Here is a 24,807-nt window from a genome sequence, read left to right as displayed (position 1 = left end):
AGCCACCGCATCAGGGTGGAATACACAGAGATTTAGTGTTGCAGCTAAACTTGTTCAATCTAACCAAACGCCAGGAGAAGCAAAACAAGAAACAAACCAATAGAGTTTAAATGAAGATATTTTACAGCATATGAAGTCCATGATTTCATTTTGCAGTGGAAATATTATTCATAAATTTATTTTGTTTTGAACAAAAACCAGATATAGAAGTAAGGGCCAGCCATGCTCAGCAAACGTACTAGTCACCTTTTTACAACAGCAGTAATACACACACACACACACACACACACATATTTGAGCTATCTATACACACCAAAAATCATTTTCCTCGGCAAATGTCATAAGTTATTGTCAGGGTGAACATATATATACAATCTTACTATAATTGGTGAGAGGCTGATCTGTGGAAGTGTTACTCCTTGCTTTTTGAAGAGCGATCCTTGTCCTTCCTTGGTCCACCAAGAATACGGGAGATCTGCAGACCTCTGCTAAATGCTTGGTTGAACAGCATACGAGTTTGGAATTCGGAAACAAATGGAAACCACGCCAAGAATCCAACAGGGGTGAATAGTAGCAAACCCATTATTATTTCATAACCACGGGCAAGCGTTCGTACCGATCCCCAAAATCCAGTTCGTTTGACCAGGGGCTTCAATGCTTGCGCAATCTATAGAATAAGAAACAAATAAACCGAAAAAAAAAAAAAAAAACAAACTGATTGTCAAGAACTAGCACTCTTCTAGCAAAATAATATGCAACTGGACACGTAGTATCATTTCATTCTAATATCAAGAGCTTTTACATATCGGTAATGGATTGGAAGTACATTTGAACACCATCTTGGTCTAAAGGGTTGGGCCAGTCAATAAATGTACCTCATTCCATTATTCTTTATTTAGAAACTTAAGCCAATGAATCTTGGACCAAGATAAATCAATTCCTCAAACTCCTTGTTGATCTTTTTCTTTTGTTATTTTATGTAGGGACAAAAAAAAAAGAGATAAAGAAAAGAATAAATTAAGAACAATGAAAAGGTAATGACTGGATCATGCACTCACCAATAGCAATCCCCATCCAGTTGGCATGAAAGCAAGAATGCACAAGATGATGTCTTGTAGAGTCATATGAGAAAGGACAATCAGGACAATGAGAATAGTAAGGAATGTGATGAATATGACACCCTGAATAAGTCGAAACAAAAGTTGGTAGTCTGCACTAAATCGTCTCCTTCCAACAGAAATAACCTGTGAAAGTACAACAAAATAGTTAAAAATACAGAGATGAAGCCATTACTTAATTGGTCGATCATAACAAGTCAACTAAAAATTATACCAATACGGCAATACACAAATGATGTTCACTTAATTTGTTCATCAAAATCTCAAGCTCAGAAACAAGATCAAGCATTTCTGACATTTAAAATGACATCAACGTTCTGTGATCTAGATGCCGAAAGCGTAACATGAAACTCTAATTACTCATAATGAGCAAATAAGATAAGCAGCTAATTACTCATAATGAGCAAATAAGATAAGTAGCAAGATATGATTTTGTGATTTCTCCCCACTTACCTTCAGCACCAACAACACTCCAGCGATGACCACCCATGAAGCGCCATATACCTGAAAATCCAGTGACAGTCAACCAACATATTAACCAAATTAATTAAAAAGCAATTTAAAAGATGTTGCTTTGAGGTTTGTAAATATTATCATATTAAATCATAAAGCAACATATGCATAAAGTATACCAGAAAACTTTGGGTTTGCTTCGTAAATGAGAGGTGATACACAAGCCCATATTGAAAGATGAAGAAACGCAATGCCAACAATATCTCCACTATGATACCAAGCTTCCCAGAATAACGGAGATGATCTTGCTCTGTTTCCCACCAGGATTCCCAACTTTTTTGAGGAGAGACACCAATCCCTCCGAGATTATTGATCCATTTATTCCAATCTGTCCAGTCATCGACAATCTTTTGCCACTCAAAGCCGGATGGATTGAAGAGGAAAGGGGCAAAAAGCCATGTCCCCACCATGAACCATATTGATACGGTGATCAAGATATATGCAACTGTACTTTTAAATGAATGGCCTAAAATGTGGTACACAAGGAGGAGAATCAAAAGCTCAAATCCCTTGACAAAATGGCTGCGAGAATAGAGCCGATAGTTGTCAGCAAACTTTTCATGGAAAACGACAAAACCACGTCCTGTACTTCTATATTGTGCTCCCCCATGGAGTAATGTCCTCCCATAATAGTGTGTCTTTGTTCCAAGAGAAAATGTGAAAAATACAAACGCTAACTGTAATTGCATCAATACAAAATCACTTAATGCAGTACGGAAGCCCTTTTCTAAACCGATTTCCATCATCATAGGCAAGGCCATCAAAACCCCAATTTGAACTAAGGACTGAGAAGCAATAGCCACTTGAAGAGATTGATTATCTCGAATTGCTGGCTGAGTACGTAATCCTTTTTCAAGACCACTAAGGACGAGATAAAGGCGGCCATAAAGAAACAGATAGACTGTGAGGACAGTTAACTGCCAACCAATAAACGAGGGCACATCAGACAAGCATTGAAGTTAGTACTATAATATGTAGAGAAGAAGTGCATCCAATACATACCAAGGTGCTAAAATAGAAGCCAATTGTAGTGAAATAACAGGACAGCATCCGGAAAAAATCAAACCGATGCCCAAGACGATATATGTCGCGGCTCAATGTCTGCTCACCATTCCCATTAGCTATCTTTGCCTCAAACATAGATATCTGGTTAAGGCCCACATCCCTCCCCTTACCAACTTGTATATATTCATGATGAGTGACATTTCCTTCGCGTAATGTGGAATTAATACCTGCATGGCAAAGAGATATAATTTAGATGCTCAATTAGCAGCGAAACAAGAACACAGTCATCAATTTGAAGATGAAAAAGCTAAAGAAGTGCCTGCAAATATGTCCTCGCTCAAATTGATGACTTTAGAAGCTTTGCTGACACCACCTCTAGTCAGATGAAACAGTCTATCAAATACATCCGGATGACCATAGTGGAACCGAACTCTGACAGCCAGTTGAAAATTAGTGCTCAGCGTGTTAGAAATAAATGTAATAGTGGCAAGATCACAAAATATATTTACACAAACACATACTTTAGAATGCGACATCCAGATATGTCACATTTTATGGTGCACAAATATCACAATTGCGATTTTTCAGTAAGTGTGCACAAGTTGCATGAAATCAAATTTCATGCAAGTCCCACGAACTGCGAAGCATTAATTCACGCCATACCCACTAAACCCAAAAGTAAGCACTTCAAGTACGTAGTTAATTATTATGACGCTGAAGGGTAAGAAGACTTGGCCAAACCTCTCCCAAAAAAAAATGTAAGAAATATCATTTGATTTGGAATAGGATAATGGAGAGTACGCACAGAGAAGAAAAAAAAAATCACCCCACCCATAAAACTGCCTGGTTTAGAATCATACCCAACTAACAAACCATGCAAATGTAGTCACAAATGTATGAACATGATAATATCAGAATATCAATAAAACAAAATCCATGAACATATTATGAGAGAAGCAAAATAAAGAATCTTACTTCAAAGGGCTGGCCAATAATCTCTGCCCAATTGTTACAAAACTAGTCTCCTGATTTGACATAAACCATGCAAGGGATGAAACACTGCACAATCACAATAAAGCCGTGACCATGATATACAACAGCAAAGCTCCCATAATCTTATTTCCTAGGACAAAGAACAACTGAAGTACCTGCCAGTGAATATATGCTCTCTAAGTCCAAGTATGGTTGGATATCTCACGCCATCATGCTTGGTAAGAAATTCTTGCAGCAAGTTTCTCATTTTCAAGGCTTCTTCCATGTAGTTATCCTATTCAATGAATGTTAACTATATACACAAGATACTGAAGTTCCAATGAATTGCAATGAGAAATAAAAATAATACCTGATTCATATCTATTGTTTGCAGGCCTTCTCCGCGGGTGAAAATTATGGCATGATTTTGATTTTCTGGCTTCCCCCCGCCCAAAATTGCAGGTCCAGGAAGCTTTATTCGATAGATAACCTGTCAAATGAAATTTACGGCTGAAAATTGCAAGCATCATTTCTCGGGATGCTATCTAGTCGTTGGGTTCAAAAAAACATATAAGTTCTATGTAAACGAAAAATTAGTTGACAAAAGTACAAAACCCAGCTTTGGGTCATTTAAGGAATTCAACACTAAATTAATATTATCGGTTTTAGGGTTTTGAAATGACTTAAGAGAAGTAATATGTTGTCCCCCAAACTAGAGTTCCAGGTACTCCTTATATAGATTTAACAACACCTTCTCTACACCCATGCACTTGGCAAATCCACATATAATCGGCTATTTTTATTTGCCAATCTTCTTTGCACATTGATCTGTCTAATCTTTATCAATACCTTGACCAAAATAAGAATAGCATGTCGCATTCCCACTTCTTTCTCCTCCTATCTTTCTATCTTGGAATCCCAAATGTCAATCATAAGCTATTATATATATCAAAATCCCAGGACATATTTTCAGATTCCAATAGTAATTGATCTCTTCTTGTTTTCTTTCATAATGTGGAATAATCCTGGTGACCAAGAACATCTTAGTAAGAAAATAAATTAATGGAAGTTACACTCAACCTTTTTGTAGATGAATCTCATCACTCCATTCAAGTTATCATGCAAATTTCTATCAGGCACACATTTTGGAAGAAAAATTGGAATTATAATAGATGAGCACACAGAACTTCCAAATAGTTGACTTAGATGACTCTCATCACTCGATTCAAATTATCATGCAAATTTCCATCAACTTCCAATTAGTGTAGAGTGTAGACAGACCTATAGTTATGGTACTTGTGCTACTGCGAAAATCTTTTTACTAGGTCATCAACACGGGCATAAGGAACAAGCAAAACCGGTCAGTTTCGTATTTCAAATTGGGAACACATAGCCTTTAAACTTTCCCATTTTGATTTAGGGAAATATAATTAAACGGAATCTTTTCCATTGCCAGGGCAATTTCGGCAATCAAAATGATACCATGAGTTTCTAAATGTGATGTTTGGAAACTGTCTCCACTTTACCCCTCCCCACATTTCTATTTCATTTTTTTTTTTGGTCATTTGCAATTGCAATCTGCCACTGTTACTTGCACCAACAAAGCCCAACAGTATAACATTGGAATCTAAACTAAATACAATTGAGATTAAAAAAATCCTTCAAATTAACTCCAATACTGTTGTTGGATATTATTTGCAGCACTTAAAATAGCCTCTAAGCCCCAATAAATATCAAATACTGTTGTTGACTTATCGTTCACAGCTTTCAAAACAGAGTACACGTATGACATTCCAGCATATTTCAATCTCAAATTTTACCTATCCAATATATTATCCTAAAACCTATAATGTATTTTTGTGCACATTTTCCCACCAAACAAACCCTGTTAGTGGTATTAGATTCAATGTTCTAAACTTCTAGCCACTGCTTTTATAGCTTAGCTAGTACACTTGAACTTTTAGCCATCAAAACCTCTAGAAATGAATTTCTTCTGGCCGATTTAAAACTAAATCCTTAAAAGCATTCCTAACTAAGATAGCCATTTAAAAAATCACAAGCAGCTTTATCGAAACCCCCTACTTTCTATCCAACCCAACCACCCACCCTAGAAAGATATCCCCCAGGATGGCCTTTAAAGGAGAACTTCCAGTTACCAAAGATTATAGATAAGAGTAGCAGCAAAAATCAATATTTGCACAGTTTAGTCCAACTTTCAGAATGCATAAGATTTGTACCTGATCCAAATTTTGAACTGGCTCAGAAGAATCAATAGGCTTGGTTGGTAGAGGAGCCTTGACAAGAGCTGAATAATAAACTTTCTCAATTGTCCTTTTGGTTTTATCTTTACTAGTTTCTTCTACTTCATCAATGTAAGCAACGCGAAGAGATGGGTACCTATCACAGGGAAAGAACAAAAATTCAAATCCTTTTTCATAAAAGCAACAACCAATTAAAATCAAATTTGACTCCATACGTTGTCATAAGCTTCAATATATCTGCAGCACGACGATCACCAGATCGTTTATGAATTCCATATTGCTGGCAGGATACCACATAGGTAAATTTCATATCAGCTATCGCCTGGCACTGAACCAACAATGACCTTTCACCCTTCGATTGTTGCTCACTATTCAATTCAATGGACTTGTAGCCTTTCATTAAATCTGAATCAAAACAAATAACAAGGAGAGGAATATTGTGTTTATGCAAACAAAATGAAGTAATCCAAGTTAAAGGACCCAGCATTGAAGCACACCTTCATTGTTTGCCATATCAAGGAAAGCCTGAAGCTCCAATGCTTTCCGATAATACATCATCCCTCGAACTAATTTATAAAAGTTTTTTTTTTAACCGGAAGGAGAAAAAGGAGGGAAAAAATAGCCAACTTAGTCATACAAAACAATATGTAACAATTTCAAGTACCTTCCAAGGAGACACAGAGAGGGCATTCATACCAGTTTTAGTCAATGTTTGGCCTCTATATGAAGCCCATAAACGCAATTCTTCCTCCAGTTCTTCCGTTGCTCGAAGCTGTTCTTCGCTAGCACATTCAACTCGTTCAAGAAAGTTCGTCCATTCATCTGTAAGTAGTCATAGATTTACAGTAGTACATTATTCTATGTCCCATTTGATAAAACAGTTGATGGGGACAGCCAAAAACCAAAGCAATCATAAAAGATAAAGCAGGACCAACCTGGAAAGATCTTTTGCAAGTAAAATAGGATAGAAACCCCATCTTCATTCGGCTCTTCTAGGTGATTGATGGAGTAAAGAACTGTTTCTGAGTGGTAAGGAGTTAGGACTCTACAACAAAAATAGTAAAAAATTAATTTGCATAAATGAACTCTATACTGAGTGCTTGTTATACGGTCAACTGTCGCAGTCAGTTAGTGTTGCCAGTGTTATATGCAGCGATCATGGAGAATACGACAGTTACAGGAATTCTACACAAAGAAAGCTTACGAGAAGGAAAGCATATTTCGGACTTTGGGTGCAGTAGGCATTTCCATGAACAAAGAATTGGAGAAGAAAGAAATGCGTCTTCTAGCTTCTAGGTTAGCTGGCACATCCATAGCAGAGTCCTTCACTGTAAGCAACAGATGGAGCCTTCTGATCTACACCATGATAAATTTTTAGATAAGCACTCCTATGTACAGCATCCAATTGAATTTTTTATTTTATAAAGAGAAGATATATAAAAAGAACCAGATTACATAAAGAGAGACCATAGACAAAAGTTCAGACAACAGAGTTTGTCACAGAAGATACTACGCACAAGAAACTCACCTTTTCTTTCCAAGCCTCTGTTTCAGGCATAACTGGAAAGTTTAGCCGACCGAAAAACTGATACTGTTGGTCAAGGGGAGTCAACCTCTCATGCTGTCCATAAGATCCACCATGACTTGAATCAAGTAAACTGCAGGAACGTAATGGAAGTATAATAATAATTTGTACATGATGACATTTCAAAGAAATAGCAGCTGCATAATGTACCTTGGAAGCTCATCCTCCATAATGTCCCTGGTTACAATCTCCAGCATGTTGAGAAAAACAATGACAACTTGATCCTTATCCTCTTTCTTATTGGCCAACTGCGACAGTTAGGCTAGTAAGTCTCAATATTATTATTAATTAACCTGCTATATGCAAAAGCTTCAGTTTCAGTAAAAAAGGTACCAAGTAATTGATTAACTCTACAAACTGTTCATAAAGGCTGGGAAGGGCACTCATAGTCAGTTCTTTAATCAAAGTTCCATTCTTTATATGTTCATCAACTTTCTTGAAAATATCATTAATAACCCTGCGCAAAACAAACCATCAGGAAGATAGAAAAGACAGATCCTGACTAATAAATTCACAGGTTCTCTATTGATCAAATATTACATATAGTATATAACTCACTCTTTTTCACGTTCTCCAAGAACCAAGAAATTGATGATATTTTTACACGAAGAATAACACTCACAAACTGCACAGAGCATATAATTGTCTACTGCCAATCTCTTTTTCAGATCACGGTCTTTTCCCCTGCTGTCTTTTGCCATATCCAATGCTATTGGGATCTACACAGCAAAAAGGGCATGACTAACAATTTTTAGGATTTAACAAGGCTTGAGGAAGAACCTCCATAATAAATTAACATATTAGTAAACCTTGCTAGCTAACAGAAACGGAGGCCACTGAATGAGGTCCAAATCACTGTCAGCCCAGTATGGGACAAGCAGCAGGTCCATTTCCCTGCAAATTGTAAAAAAAAAATTTCCATGTTCAAAAGGAAATTTAAGAGAAACTCATGTTCACCCTGTTATATGTGGAGTGGAACTGTGGAAGTGCAGTTTCTTCGTGTTACTTGTAATTAATCAGATCCTCGTCTCTGAAGCTGGTGATGATTTTGTTCCACATTTGAGCAAACCGTGCTTCCTCCTTCTCTTTATTAGGTGAGGTCTGAAGTTACCAACATTGTGTTATTAGAATTTAAGGAGGCATTTTAAAATAATTGAAAGATGATTAATATTTAGGTTTAATAACTCTGTGAATTATAGCCCTACATCAGAAAATTTACGGGAAAAGGTGGCTATCAATCCCTTCTTCTTTGGCTTCTCATTAGTTTCTGCTGGAATCAAGCCGGCATTAAAAGCACCTGGTAATGATTGAAATCTAGACCTCAGCAGCACCAATGTTCGAATCTGAAAGCCAAACACGTGAACAACAAATTATAAAGAATAAGGTTTAGAGTCTCCGAGTTCCAACCTACAATCATTGCTAGTCAATATATGTGGAAAGTAAACTGCATGTACTTTCTTTATCTGTGTAACAGCATTATAAAGAAAAATCTGATATAAATAACCCTGATGGTACGCACATCTCTGTGCATTTTCAACATTTTGCATCGGTCTAATCATGTTGAAGGGCCCATGTGTGTATGTGCGTACATATCATATTAATGCTTTCACAATCCGCATACACCGGTGTTTTGTCCCAGGCAGCAAATTTGACAAACGTAATCAGGGCAACTCAAAACGTTCAAAATGTTGAAAGCTTATTGACCACAATCAATGTTATGGCCCCAGGGAATAGTCACATCAATGATACAAATCAGCTTAATATGGTACGCTACAATAGTGGAAAAGGAAACAAGGTAAACTTTAGATAAATTATAGTTTATATCAGCAATATGGACAGTGATACCTGAATATGGAACAAGTCAAAGACAATATATCCAACATTTCCTCAAATTCAACTTTGAGATAGTTATTTTATAAAAGAAGTATATTCTATCCGCTAATGTTTAGAACATGTTACCCACAATACTATTAAGTTCCCACTTTCTTTTACTAAACAAAAGTATACTGCCACAGTTTTGATGACATTAATATTACTCAAAGATGAGTGGGTAAGCTATCAAAATAATCAGCCCCCCTATAGATAAAATGAAGCCGATGAAGCTTTACCCACCTCTCCAAGACGACGGAAAGCACCATATATACCTCCAAATATGGTTGAGTAGATAGCATACCAAATTTGAGTATCCATAAAATAAACCTGAAGAGATTCTCTTAGGTCAAATGCAAATAAACACACATGAAAAACTTCAATGGACAGAAATTATGATAAATGAATCAACAAAAACATACCAGAATAACAGGGGCCCAGAGTACAATCACAACTCCAATGTTGTTCTTAGCTGCACCAAACAAACAATGATGTCACTCATTTCAACCAATTTTCAAAGGGGAGAAAAATCGGTAGATACATAGCATTACCTTGGGGGAAGAACTCATGCCATTGATAAGAATTTATGTGAACTTTCATGACAACCTTTGTTGGACCCACAAGTGGCTTAATCTGCAATATAAAAAAGTAAAGATTCAAAGGGATCTTTAATCTTTTGGATAGATGAATATTTCTAAATTCTAATGTTCAGAGCCTCAACCCCAAAAGGCTTTAGAATCTTCACTGCAGTCCATAATTGTATGAAAGAATGTTCAGTAATCAACGTCATTCCAATTCTCAATATCAGGTAATGTTACAATTATTTTTATTTTTTTTTCCCATTTTAAAGCTGATATTGCAAGTATTCAAAGCACAGGAATCAGTACTGGGGTCATCTGGCACTAATAGTGATTCTAATAGCCAGTACCATTCTTAGAACCTCAGCCCACTCAAAAGCACAACCTTGTTCATTCCAATCAATTCTAAACATCAAGATTGTTGCTAAAAACATAAGTGTATTGTTACCATCAGAAAGTTCTATAAAAGCTACATAAACTTCACCTTCAGTGCAAACAGTGCATCAAGGTAAATAACATTTTTATTGTTACGATTAGTTACTTTGCCACAACCCAATAAATTCACTCTTTGGGTTGGAGCATTTCACATCATCTATAGATATTCCAACACTCGACCTCACAGTGTGGGCTGGGAAATCTGATAGCCCAACACATGCACAACAAACGAGGCCCAACACTAGGGCTACTCTCACACCCACAAAGGTCCACACTTAAGGCAACAACGAAAGGGAGTTTAAATTGCGGAAGCTAAGGTTTGTACCCAAGATCTCTTGCACTGATAACATGTTAAGATTAATTACTTTCGCATTCAACCAATAAGTTAACTTGTTGGGTTACGACATTTCACATCATTTACTCATACTCCAACGCTCCCCTCACGTGCAAGACAATCCAATGGCCCAACACATGCACAACCACCAAGGCCCAACACTAAGGCTACTCTCACACAAAACCCTCACTTGGGACATCAACAAACACACATAAAGGTCCACATTTGTGTCAATAACAAATAGGGGGTTAAATTGCGGAAGCTAAGGTTTACCCAAGACCTCCTGCTCCAATATCATGTTAAGATTAGTTAATTTTTCAATCAACACAATAAGTTAACTAGTTGGGTTGGGCCATTTCACATCATTTATACATATTTTAACTTCATCATCGCATACCATTTTTTTGACTGCATCATCTCGTACCATTTAATTCACATTTACACCAATCACTCATCATGCTTTAAATTCTCCATCAAGTAACATTGTATAAACATAAACACAAAATATATTGGCTTTAGGTACCAGTTTCAGTAATATCATCACTTAATTCAGTGACACTTAAACATTTATGACTAAGAATCCAACCCCCAATTAGAATTGTGCATAAAACTACAGCTTGTTCATCATTTGTCATATTAGTATTATTGGAGACCAGTTCACTCCATAAAAATGAATGCTTGCAACAAAAAGTACATAATTTGTGGACTTGCTACTTGACAGAGAAATAGTTTGCATATTAAATTTGGATTAATAAAAGACAAACCTCTACATAATAGCTGAATGCTAATTTTGAGGCCATCAGGAGAACCCAAAAAAAAGTGTACCTGTGAAATCAAAAGTAACTATCATTATCAATTTAGTATGATCAGCATCTTATCAAAGCCGCCCAATAAGCGAAATTCGAACTCTTACTTGAGTAGTGACATGGAGCTCTCATGCATCCCTCGTCCAACATAAAGGCGAGGCTGCAATTTATGTCTTTTTGAGTAAAATTGCAACAGTGGTCATACAAATTGGATATACAGTAAACTAAACTACTTAGAATGGAATAATTGTTTTGGAAGTTTTCGCCAAAAAGCTCTCATACACGCTCCACATACCTGAGACCACCACATTACGAGCATCACAATCCTATTATTTGACCTCTCAAGAAAGCGGCGTATGAATGGGAACAAAAACAAAGTTGCAGATAGAATGTTTGGAGACAAGTAGATAAGAACGGCCCCAATGAACAACGAAGGTGAACTTGGACTATTGCCAAACCAACTCTTAATGGCCTGTGCAAATCCAGTAGGATTCTTCCAACTATACGCGTAAGTTACTGGCAGAATTACAACCCATGCTGCAGCAGAAACAACCTTCAAAATATATCTTAGCTTGACATGATTTGACATGCTACGCAAGGATTTCCAGCTCAAAATTATATCAAGGACAGCTGAAAAACAGGGAAAGAAAAGTCAAGTAACTAAGTGATATATATAAGGAGATGATTGTCATCGTAACTCAAGAAGACGTTGCACGGTCCAATTCAAAAATAAAGTTTTCTAATACAATTCCGAAGAATAAAAATGCATAAGAAGGCGGCCTGATAAAATGTAGCAGAAAATAATTCCACGGATGCATTCGTTTACAGAGAGGAATACAATCCAGTGCGCAGAACTCCGAAAGTGCAGGCAGGGTATGATTACGAAGGCTATTATAAGATATTTTACTCCTTAAATGCAGCCTTGGAGAAGCAAGCTCAAAAACTAAGTACTTTGCTACGGAGTTGCTCAATAACATGGATATTAGTGTATTAAATTTCCTTAAAATGTCGGGGAATGCAGTTACGAACTACATGCAACTCTTATTCTACTTCTAGAATATGTCACTCTCAAGTTATAGATTGGATCAGCCACACAATCCTGATTTGATATTCTTTTAATATACAACTCCAATTAAAACAAACTATGCCGGTACATCATAAAAAAAATTTACTTTATCAAAAGATCCAAAATTTAACATAATATGCCAGCACAAAAATGTAAGAACTGGAAAAGTTATAAATCAAAACTGATAAGCAAGCGTGGGAAAAAATGAGCAGGAGCAATAACTAGACTATAGACATAAGACATTGCATAGGTAATGGAACAATGAAAGAGCCAGTATGATGGAAGGGCTATTTCTACCTTGTGCAAACTTCAATATTGCTGCAGTTATGAATATGCTCAAAACTTGCTTGAAAACGTCACCCTCAAATATGGAACTTAATTTCCCCGATCCATTCGAAGCAATAATGATCATTGCCTTTATTGGACAGCATGTTAAAGCATAACCAATAAAGTCAAAACACACAATATTAACTGAACCCCAATAAAAAGAAAAAAGAAAGAGGTTTACCTGTAAACACAAAATATAAAAGCTCCACATCCTATCAAAACTTCGGAAGATATGCCAAAAAGAGCGAATTTCGACAAAATTAATTTTTCCAATCCATCGATCCCCAATAACCGGTTTCTTTTCCTAAGCATCATGAATATCCAACACAAATAATCTTATTCAAAATACAATCAGGTTAACAATGGATCCATTTCTATAAATGATAAGAAAATTACTCCTGACAGATAATACTCAGGTGAAACCGATTTTGATTTCTTGCTTACACAGTGACAAGGATGTATGAAATGGTAACACAGTACAGCATGAAACAACCTATGAGCAAAAAAATTGGGATCCAATACACCCATGCCAATACAATATTATATGTCAGACTAAACTCCTCCGTCCTTTATGGATGTTTCTCTTGATATAACCAGATCAAGATGGCCAGGGAACACTGAGAGAAAATGGTGTTTCTCACCAAATCAGGAAAGAGCAGAACAATTATAATCTACCTCAACATTGTCTGACAAAAGCTCCTCTGGCAGCAGGCAAAAAAAATCAGCATCAGCACGCATAGGCCAACCCAGTCGAAAACAATCAACTGACCTACAGTATCAAGCCAACGCAAGAATATCTAAGTCACAGTCATACAATTGGAAACTGCATACTGAGGTAGATAGCTCAAAAGTGTAATACCAAAAGTATTCATTTAAATCGTCATAATTTCTCCATTGGGAATGTTTGGCCCTTCCTTCCCTGCTCCTTTTAGCTTCCTGTGAGCCATAAACAGTCAAATGAAACTACAGTAAATGAAAATAAAATGAATAAAAAATTTACAGCCAAGAAAACAAGCAGAAGCTGTACCTTTGCTATTGTGTCATATATTGGCTTCACTACTTTCCTTAAGAAAGCCTCATCTTCACCACCATAGGCTGGCTTTACATGCTCACCTGTCATTGGACTGACACTCCCAGCAAGCATTCCATACAGTTCAAAAGCCATCTACAGACATAAAGAAACTTTTAGCCAGCAGCTTTCCTCAACTCCTAAGAAGCACTCATTCTCAAATTGAAGAACCATAACACTGACAAGTATCAACTAATATGTGTTGGAACTTCAAAGAACTATGATATGCTTCTCTCTTTTAACTCTAATTAGTTCATGAAATATGGATATCTAAGCCAAGTTGTTTTTCAAGTAGATCATTTTGAAATAAATTTCACAATGCTTTTGACGTCAAACCTCAGTAGAACACATTGATCTCTAATTCTACCTAAGCAGGTTTGAGATGAAGAAAACTTTGATCCACATAAAGTAACTGCCTGCGATTAGATTTCAGTCTCTTGCCACATGTTCGTTCTCGGAACTACTAAGATATAGAAAAAAACATGCACAAAACCATGTAAAAGGAAGCTCATCCAGCCATTCAACATATTGCCATATGCTAAGATATATGTCAATTGATGTGCTTATTTCACACAATTTTCAAAGATCACTTAGTTTTATTTATATTTCTTATCATATCCAACCCCAACACTTTTTTGGATAGAAGGGCTTTGATGGTGATGATAATTTTTTTGGTTAAGGGCGTGCTATGTTTATTCCCTTTTAGTATTTGACTATTTGCCAAAGGATGAAAAAATCAAGGCCGGGAGTTGATTAAGAGGAGAAGGGAAGAATACTAGAATGACATGGATGCACTAGAAAGGACATGTACGCAGAAGGATTGGAGAGCTTAATCTTGATAAGATTAATAAGCAATCTGCACAGTAGGCCCAAGTAGCTTTTTGTAAAGAATTCATATAGCATCTAAGTATTTGTATTTTATGTTTGCTGTTTTGGCTGTTGTCGTTGCCACTAAATATTGTAACCAACAGTCAATAAAGGAATGAAGTTTCTTTATGTACTTCAACATTCAAATGGCAATTAGCAATTTAGAAAACATAAAGACCATTTCAATGCTACCTCCTACAGGAAATACACCACAACGATTTTTTGTTCCCTTAAAAATGGTTAACATAACGGGTTTTAACTTCTGAGCAAATGAAAATAAAGTACAATGAAATTTATCTTCATGATAATCTATTTACTTTATTTGTGAACATTCAACTTTTTTATTATGATTATGGACTATGAAATGTGCCTTTGTGAATGTGCATGTCCTGATAATAAGATTGTAAAAATTGTAAGATCACGAACCATAACTTTCCAAAAATATGAAGAGGACAATAAGCTAAAGGATTCATAAGAAAGAAAAACAAGTGTTTTTCTGCATACATGGTGATAAATATAGCAGAGGCATTCTGGCATGAATCTCAAGTTTGCTGCTTCACCCCATATAAGAAGATATAGACCCATGTACAGTAATTTCCTCTGCTGCACCTCTTGTTGAATGGTTGGCAACCTACCAGTTTCACAACCAAAAATAATTGACAATGACAACAATCGATATTAGATGCAAGAAACATGAATAAAGAAAGTAAGATGCTCCTTTGAGAATTAACCAAAGCCAAAGAAAAACTAAAAAAAGCAGTAACGCAGCCATGTTTCTCATTCTAAGAATCTAAACCTCCTAACAGCATTGATGAAATATGATGATATGATAAATTTCAAAATCTTCATGTCAGACATCTCACCACAAGCTACTTTTCCGGCCCAAGTACTTGCACCACTTTTTGTAGTTTCTAAAAAGCTTCTTCATCACATCTGTTAAAGCACGATCATCCAACTGAACATGAAAAGTGTGGAGAAATGTTAACAGGATATCAAAAGTTATATCAATCAAAGTAAATTTCAAGATCAAGCAATCTGAGAAGAGAGAGACCTTAGGTTGTTGCTGATCAGGCTTTGGAAACTGACGTATGTGCACATTAGCAAGCAGCAGAATCAAGTGCTCTCTTTGATTAGCCACATTATCCTTCTGCAGTTGGATATGAGAAGTGTTACATGCTGATAACTCACAAGATTATCAGAATGGACAATCCAGGAATCAGTCCTTGACCTGAAAACCAAACATAGCCTGGAGCCAGTCTAGGATATCTTCATTTACTTTCTTCTTGTAGCCTTTTGGCCAAGGTAAACCCCTAGTATTACGAAGAGCAAGAACAGCAGCTTGTATCTAAAAGATCAAACAAAGGACTAAATATTTTTGATAGTATTCCAAAATGCTTAAATATATAGGAAAATTTTTTAGATTTCGGTCATGCCGAAAGAGGAACAGACCTCTGGATATCTCATAATAGCCTGATCTTGACTGTCAGGATCCAGCGGAAGAATGTTATAAGGTACATATATCTGTGTCTTTTCTGCAACTTTGGTGTGAGCTTCCAAAATCTACACAAAGAAGAAAGAGAGAAACAAATAAGTAATTGAGACAGCTAGGTTGACAAGGTTTTGAAGGAGTACATTTTTTTTGCATGCATAAGGACTAGATCAACAATTTATCTCAACAATTTATCAAGATATATATTTTTGCAAGTTATGAATCAAAAATTGTCTACTTCACCTCATCGGCAACTTCTACAGCCTCTGTCTGGTTGACAGCCTTTAGAACCTCAAATAGGACAGCAGCTGTTTGATATGCTTTTGTAAGACGAGCACTGAGCTAGGAATGTGAACTTGACATTAGAAACTTGTAGAATAATAAAGTTATTCATTCCTGCGAAAAATACGAGTACACAGAAAGTATGCAACGAGACTGACCGGTCAGCTTTATCGGTTTGCAGCGCTTGAATATATTTTTTGTAGTAATCTTGATAAAACTTTTGCATTTCACGAGCATCACTCATTGTCCTTCCGCTCAATGTTGTTTCATTTTCCTTCAAAAGAATGAGATATTTGAATGCATACTTAACTTAATGAAGCATTGAGTGGGGAAGGAAAAACAAGATAACCAATTGACGTTTTATAATATTCCTGAACGTTTTCCAAGTTCAAGGAAACTATATAATGTATTTGGCTCAGCAGGTCATTAAATTAAAGAGCACACAATTGAGACACTATTGCTGCATTATCTGGTCAGATGCAACCTGCTTTGACTGTAAAAATAAATAGAACAGGAATTTCTACAAAATTTGTGTCCTTTGCTTTAGATGCAGTAAATATACACCAAATAATGAAATTTTCTTATTTATTAGATCTTCTGTATTATAATCCTGAAGAAAGAACTTCTTCCTTATTTAACTCAAAATCATAGCTCTATAAAGAGGTAACTAAAATGTAAATCAACTATTACGACACAACAATAAAACATTACAGCATCCATAAACATGTACCATCTCCATTACACTTGAGAACTACTTTATCTTACAGCTTGTGCCCAAGAGAAAGGAGGGCCCAACAACCAAGTATTTGGAAGCATTGTCAGATTTCTGCTAGATCTCTGTCATATTGACAAGGACCCAATATGGACCTTTCCTACTCTTTTATGTTTTTTGTTAGTAACAGTGGTGCTACATTTTGAAATCTCACTTTCATAGTGGATCTTCAGGATCGAGACACACAAACATTTGAAAGGTTCCTACAGCAGTTGTAAACCCAAGAATTATAAAATACAGATTCTATTATCTGAGCAGCTTTGGAGACCGGAGAATTTTGTTAAAAGGTATGATCCAATTAATCTGAAAAATAACTTGCCCTGGGAAGCTGTATGGAGATAAGCTGCCCTTTAAAAGTTGCTTTTATTACTTGTGCTGCTGCATGGGAACCATATTTTTGAAATATGATTAAAAAGGGAGAGTTGTTGATGCCAACTGGTGCTACAGGTGCAAGAACGAAGGGGAGAATGTAAATATTTAATCCACAGACCATGAGACTTTGAAAATGTATCTTTTCTCTGTCTGGAGTTTCATTTTCATTAGTCGGAATTGTTAAAGCTCTCATAAGGAGTTGGAGTGCATGCTGTTGGAGGAGAAGTAGGAAGAAAGAAAGGTGAAATGACTATTATCCATGGAGTTGTCTGGAATATTTATAAAAAGAATACAAAATACTGCAATAATATAGATAATGGCAGACACTGCTCCCCTATTTGTTGACTATCATAAACGAATCTACAACAGACGAACAGACTTCATCGGCACAATTATTTCCTCTGTAATCAAAACGATTTCTTGAAATGATTTTGTGTTCATCTAACGATCGCTGCATTCTTCATAAAGGTTGAAAGATAAGCAAAATAGGAAACCCACAAGAATATCAAGAGAATCTCCAATACTGCTATAAAAATTAAAAAAAGAAAAGAAAAGAACAGGTAAGATATAACCAAGTTTGTTTCTCAAGTTTAACATTTGCGCTATCTTATTAAGCAAGATAGTCCCCTCTTCAATTACTGAAAATGCACCAACGGCCAAAGGGCTTCTATTTTTTCCAGAATTATTGTGATAAACCCGATCTCCTTTCTTTTGTACTCATTCTTCTCCAAGGAGAAAATGATACGAATTTCCTTCAAAAACTACTCTCGAGGAATTTCCCTCCATAAAGTACGAGCGCTTAAAGAAATAGCACATACTCTATCTATTAAAAGAAAATTTGGATAGTATTAAATAACAGCTATATCTTATGAGCAAGGGAAATGAAGTTTACTTTTTCTAGTCGCTGTAGAAGTGCAGTTTTGAATTGACGAACACCACGTCCACTAGATGTGGGATCTAGTCGGTGAGCTTTCTCAAAGGCATAGAAACGACCTATATCCAGAATCCATATTGGTATGTATTTGTTACAGATATGAAATTATAGTTCACAAAAGACCATCAAATTTAGTAAAAAGACTGTTACCACAATAAAGGCATAGACAATATTTGTTATATATAAGGAAGCAAATCCAAAAGTAAAGATTCACAATTAAGAAAGACAAGGTGCACAAAACCATAATGCCCATCAACTGTGATCAATTCCAATCACTAAGATGTGAATGAAAATAGAATCAGGCAATAAATATCTGGAACAAACAAACATCTATTTCCCAATTAATATACTCTAAATCTTATACCTTATGCCCGTTTTAAATATTCACCAAACCTGCTTCCCTAATTATTCCTACTGATTTACTTGTCATTCAAAAAGCTCAGGCCTCTATCCAGACATTTTCTTTATCTTTCTGTTGGGAAATGGACATGATATCTTCATATCCCTTGATAATTGGAAATGGCATCCTGAGTCCTCCTTTTTTCTTACTTGGAAGCCTTTTTAACATAGCAAAACGAGTGTTTATAAACAATCTAAGAAGAGAATGCAAAAAAGCACGTCTGATGGTGTTCGAGAGTCAAGACTAACTAAGATATGGTTCTTCTTTTTGGCTCAAGGCACTGATGGCCTTAGAATGGTTGTTTATTCCCATGGGACCAAAACTATTTTTCCTCTTTCCCACTTGAAATGGGATGAAAATAATAAGTCATTCATCTACAATCATGTTCACCAACTCTACCAGATTAGATTTTGAGCTCCAGCAGGGGAATTAAAGAAGGTGCACAATATTTCTTGCTACATACAAATATAATCCATGTACACCAGAAATGTAAGTTTCATGACATAAATTGTGACTTACAAAGATAAGCAACTCTTGGATTGCTAGCCTCAACTTGGTTGGCAACACGAAGAATAGGAGCAATATCAACCAGTGAGGAAGGAACCACCTCGCTGTCCAACGTCTCTCCCGGATTCCCAGCAGTCTGAGTACGCGTTAGCCGAGGCAGCTGTTCAGAACCCCCTCTTCTGAGCGACATCTTTTAATCTTACCAAGGGTTCCACTCAAACTACAAATTATCAAACAACAGAGATAAATTAGACTGAATCCACTATGCTTCCTTATTTGGAAACTACAGGAAATAAATCGTTCATCAATCTAAGAAACAAAACTCAACATCTATGAACCCGATTATTTCCATCTCCAAGCCAATTTCAACTATTAGAGAAGACTACTTCTCCCCAAGAAACTAAACAATTATGCAAACAGTTTGTCCTTCTATTTCCTTTTTTTCATTCGTCCTCTCATTAACTGAGCAGAGAGAAAGTAAATATATTCTTTCCAACATACCTTAATCCCCAGAACCTCGTCTGGGTGAACCCAAACCCTAAACCTCTGTCCGATTCCCAAGAAAACTGAAAATAGAAAGAAAGAAAAACAACCCACTTGAGCTGAGTGCTGTCCCTTTTTCCTTCTTTCGCAGAAATTATTGTTTATTCTGATCAAACCCTAGTACTTATGCAGTGTCTCTCAACACCCAAACAATAGAAAACAGAGAACCATCTCTAATCGATTTGCTGGCATATTAAGAAAAAAAGAAGAAGAAGATAGAAACCCAAAACTTCTTCAGGAAGAAATACCCAAACAGGGGTTTTATCTTTTGTCATGATCAAGTAACATGCAGACAACAAAAAGTCATTCTGGTCACTTTCTGAAGTGTTGAAATTACGGAAAAACTTGCAGAGAAAGAAAAGAGATTTTTTCTGCCTGAAAACAGGGGAAGAAGAGGAGAGAAGAAAAACAAACGGTAACTATTCCTAATTCTCTCTTTGCGGCTTTAGGAACAACTAATGAGAAACTGCCACCTCACTTGTCCGCCTCTGGTTGTTGCTAGCGTCTCTCTTTAAATTACTGACTTTAAAGACAGAAAACGACATTTAAACAATTATTAATCATATATTTTATTTTATTATTATTATAATAATAATGCGGAAACTTCCCAAATTTTACAAAAGTTGATTAGACGATTCTGCCCCTACAGGTGTTCGTATACCATGTGCTGCTGAGAAGACCTAGCAAACTACGGGTAGAGTAGTGGAAGTCAAGCTCTTTTGTCTTTTTCTGTATGGGGATTTTGTATCTCCTGTTTGCATTGCCATACATTTTCCATGCAACTCACCTCAATATGTGTGCCACGTGACTCATCTTGAGTCTTCATTTCATTGGCCATCTTTATCACAATTATTTATATAATTACCTTTTTTTCCCTGCAAGGAAGGATGTCCAAATTTGTAGAGTTTTGGGGTAGTTGGGGGCTGAAATATTTGAACCATAAATATTTTTAAATAAATTATTAAAAAATAATAAATACAATGTATTTGATTTAAGGCGTAGATAAACAAATATAGATTATTTTTTTTTGCCAAAAGAATACATCATAATGATCTATACACTAAGAGAGAAATGTATATTATTGTCAAAGATCATGAAAATTAAAAAGGATAAATTACTAATAACTACATATTTGCATTGAAGATGTTGTGATTAGAGGTGTAAATATCTGTTTTCGATTCGGTTTGAATTTAAAACCAGTAAAATCAAATTTTTTTTGTTTGTATTTCCCAAACCAAACCGCATTTGTAACACAAATCATTTTAAACTGGACCAAAATATTCAATTTCAGTTCAGTTTTTTCGATTTAAACCGAATTATACCAGCTTGACTATTCTTTGATAAACCGGGAACTGCTAACTCTTAAAAGCAGAGGACAAAAATACAAGAAAAATCCACTAGCAAGAGAAGAAATGAAGAAAAATCCAAATGCAAATAATGTGGGCCGCAAATGATTGTTGGGTACTTGGCCATAAGGCCCATAAGGCCACACTTACAATTAGATTAGAGTATTAGACTTATGACGCAGTGGCCCATAATCACTTAGATGTTACACACACACACATATATATATGATTATGTATTACGTAGTGTATATACTTCACCGAAATATACAAATTCAAACCGAACCGAAACCCAACTTTTCAAATTTTATAACCCGAATCTAACTCGTACACTGAAAATAAAACCATTTGACAAATTTCCGTTCAACTTCGGTCCGTAAAACGGTTTGATTTAGTTTCTTTCACCCCTAGTGATGCGTTCAACTTCGGTCCGTAAAACGGTTTGGTTTAGTTTCTTTCACCCCTAGGGATGCTTCATGGTGGTAAACATTAGCTCGAACAATGAAATGCAAGTGAGGTAGTTCTTGCCTTCACACTTCACTCCACAAGATTTCAAGGGTTGGTCTTGGGTGCTTATGACAGCATGAGATTCTTATCATCACATACAAGAGATGCCTCATCAATAAATACAATTTAACATCGAACACATATATATTTAATCCATTATCAACCAAGTTACTTCTTGGCCAATAAATACAACTTAATAGCTAACCTATGTCTTATGACCTTCCTAACTTCCTCCTAGTAAATATTACCGTGTGATGTATTGATTCATTGTTTTGTAACAGACCACGAACTGTCTGGGAACTAAAATTAAAAGCACCAACGAAGTTACAACATATATAAACTCAACACACCGATCACAAAGCCCAAAACGAGGACAAAGCAAATCCAATGTCAGCTGAAGAGGGAAAAGCAGATGCACAGCTCTTCCAGCTCCTCTCCAATCTGCTCCAGCAGGTACGTGCACTTACTTTCATCAAATTTTATATAAACTTCACTTTCTTTCCTTGTTCACTTCTCCTATGATTATTCCGAATTGGCATGATTAAGTATCTGGGTATGTTCTAAATTGACTTTATTTGTTGATTTAATCGATTTTGCGATCTGGGTATGTAGGTTTGTTTTGGATTTCTTTGTCTTGGCCCGTGAATGTTTGAACTGTACATGATGTGCACCGAGCTTATTTTGGTTGTTCTAGGTTTTCTGCTTGTCTGTTACATTGTGGTCCTTCTTTTGCATCATCCGATTGTGCTGATTAATCTAGGGATTTTTGGATTTTCTCTTGTGTGGAGTTTGTTCGATGATCTTGTGTTCTGAAATGCAATCCGTTGGGAAAATTGAAAATTTCCTCTGAAACATGATACTTGAAAATTAAGCCTTTAAGGATAATTTTTCCCCTTTACCATTTTATGTGCTTTATCTCCACCTTGACTAGCCTGTTCTGTCTCGACTTGAACTATGAATTTCCAGTGTTGGGTTTCGCAATATACTATTAAGGTCTGGACTTATCAGTCTCCATTAGAGAAGCTTATTCACAGTAATTTGCAAATAGTTTTGACTTATTCCATTTGGTTCCCTTCCTTGTTGGCCTGGGATGGCTTTGGAATATATGCTTGCACACTTGATCTCAAGTAAGTTCTCAGTTCACACAAGTAGTAGTTATTATCATCCGTGGTTGATGGATGTAGCATGACATTAGTTATTGGGCGGAGGAAATAACTCTTATTTTTTGCTCATTTAACATTGTTATACTTTGAATTGAAATCATACTATAGCTAAATAGCTGCTTGCATAGAGTTGATTCTTAAAAAGCACAATATCAGTATTCCACATTATCAGTATTCTACTTTAATATCTATCATGAGTTAAACACCTTTGATATAAGGAGGCTTTGCAAGACCAGTGATGACACTTAATTGACAGGAGGTGAAAGGGTCATCTGAATATCTGATATGTGCTGACCCATAAATACTTAGAATGCTTTCGGTTGACCAGTTTCCAGGCATCAAATTTTTCAGAGTCATCAATGACTCAATGTGGAGAATGCTATAGTCATCTGGCAGAGATAACTGAGTAGTAGTATTACTTCCATGCATAATAATATTCTTAGATCGGAGCTGCTATCAAAAATCAGTTTTGTTCCACTAAGGTAGAGGGGCCAATTCTTTCACTTCTTTATGATGGTGACATCAGATATATTTGTTCTGTCTCTCCTGTCACTAAAGCGAATACAGGCCTACTAAATAAAATTTTGAAATGTTTGGAGCTATTTTTTCCAAAATTCTTGTAAGTTGTAATAATAAAATATGTTCTGCACTATCAAACATCTCTGGTAAACTATATCAGTTTTGGATGCTTCTCTAGGTGTTCCATGAAGTTTGTATAACTCTATATTCTACAGGTGGAATCGCTGACCAACCAAGAAGAAGTTGAATTGCGTTCCAAAATTGAAGCTCTAGGATTGGAGGTTACCAAAGTTCCCTCAAAGTCGTCCCAGAATCTTGATGAGGTAGATTGAGATCTTTCGGAAGCTAGTTATGTTTGCTTTTACCTTGTGAATTTCCAGGGCATGCCTGTAGTTTGCAGGAAAACCATCAACCCTCTTAGCCTCACTGTGAAGCGAATCTGGAATATTGAACCTTCTGGCTTCGGTCCCTCCAACATTTGTCTTTTCAAGGACTGAAAAATATTGGATCAAGATTCTCTGAAATCTCAACACCCTGAAAATCTCAGAAATTCAACATTTCTTGTGAAAGAGGGAAAACATGGCTATAGGAAGGCCTCAAGATTTAATTTCTGAGTTTTGTACTTTTGGGGGATCTTAAGTCAATATGATTTCTGTTGCATGCTTCATAGTATTTCTATTTTTCCTTGCAGCTGGAAATTGCCAGAGAGTTGGACAAATTATCCGCAAAGTTGGATGACGTCAACGAGCTGATATCATCCACCATGGCTACAGATCCACAGGTGCAGTCACTATTGAGTGGCACCGCAGATGTATGGATGCCAGTTATTACTGCTACTGCTGATGAGAGACGTAATTTCACTGCCCCAACTGAAGACGATAGCCATGAAACAAAACAAAGAAGTTCCAATTAATGTTTCAAATCCCTTACTCTTTTTTTTTTGTTCTTTTGGCATTGGGGGAGATGGTTTTAATGAATTCTTGTGTTTCGCCTCGTCTTTCTGAATAAACAAGTTTTTGCAGATTCCTTTTATCTTGCAACAATGGATTTTTTTTAGCTACTCTTTACAGTACTTTTGAGACTCCTGCTGTCCAAAGTTAGCAAGACAGCAATTTTCTTTCGCGTATCATGTATTAATCAATTGTACATACATAATACATCCATGACTGCC

The 24,807-nt window shown here is 36.2% G+C and overlaps 2 protein-coding genes across 4 annotated transcripts; one reads left to right on the top strand and one right to left on the bottom strand.

Annotated features, from left to right (window-relative positions):
* Positions 1 to 143: 143 nt before the first annotated feature.
* LOC120015311 (callose synthase 2-like) lies at positions 144 to 20,494 on the bottom strand. 3 transcript variants are annotated; one of them, XM_038867682.1, is made up of 43 exons: positions 20,063 to 20,494; positions 19,574 to 19,781; positions 18,613 to 18,713; positions 16,735 to 16,850; positions 16,538 to 16,631; positions 16,255 to 16,365; positions 16,034 to 16,150; positions 15,857 to 15,952; positions 15,669 to 15,760; positions 15,310 to 15,436; positions 13,897 to 14,034; positions 13,729 to 13,805; positions 13,545 to 13,638; positions 13,051 to 13,173; positions 12,840 to 12,957; positions 11,772 to 12,106; positions 11,584 to 11,636; positions 11,435 to 11,495; positions 9,875 to 9,956; positions 9,746 to 9,795; positions 9,567 to 9,653; positions 8,660 to 8,797; positions 8,461 to 8,555; positions 8,264 to 8,348; positions 8,013 to 8,173; positions 7,788 to 7,911; positions 7,605 to 7,702; positions 7,398 to 7,527; positions 7,074 to 7,225; positions 6,805 to 6,914; positions 6,566 to 6,691; positions 6,367 to 6,435; positions 6,085 to 6,274; positions 5,846 to 6,005; positions 3,979 to 4,098; positions 3,785 to 3,903; positions 3,612 to 3,695; positions 2,956 to 3,068; positions 2,634 to 2,863; positions 1,751 to 2,548; positions 1,572 to 1,622; positions 1,059 to 1,244; positions 144 to 667 (listed from the first exon to the last, which is right to left on the bottom strand). In XM_038867682.1, exons 2-43 carry the CDS (start codon positions 19,749 to 19,751, stop codon positions 413 to 415), a joined length of 5,844 nt encoding a protein of 1,947 aa, XP_038723610.1. In that variant the 5' UTR covers positions 19,752 to 19,781; positions 20,063 to 20,494; the 3' UTR covers positions 144 to 412. The 3 variants fall into 3 exon arrangements, with proteins under 3 accessions (XP_038723610.1, XP_038723611.1, XP_038723609.1); XM_038867683.1 differs by having other exon boundaries at positions 20,155 to 20,494; XM_038867681.1 differs by having other exon boundaries at positions 20,159 to 20,494.
* Positions 20,495 to 22,275: 1,781 nt separating this feature from the next.
* On the top strand, positions 22,276 to 24,668 carry LOC120015054. The gene is made up of 3 exons (XM_038867255.1): positions 22,276 to 22,407; positions 23,852 to 23,959; positions 24,328 to 24,668. Exons 1-3 carry the CDS (start codon positions 22,342 to 22,344, stop codon positions 24,547 to 24,549), a joined length of 396 nt encoding a protein of 131 aa, XP_038723183.1. The 5' UTR covers positions 22,276 to 22,341; the 3' UTR covers positions 24,550 to 24,668.
* The last annotated feature ends 139 nt before the right edge of the window (positions 24,669 to 24,807 follow it).

The sequence above is a fragment of the Tripterygium wilfordii genome, chromosome 14 (assembly GCF_013401445.1).
Source record: "Tripterygium wilfordii isolate XIE 37 chromosome 14, ASM1340144v1, whole genome shotgun sequence".
Lineage (NCBI taxonomy): Eukaryota > Viridiplantae > Streptophyta > Magnoliopsida > Celastrales > Celastraceae > Tripterygium > Tripterygium wilfordii.
This window is presented reverse-complemented; position numbering and strand designations above follow the sequence as displayed.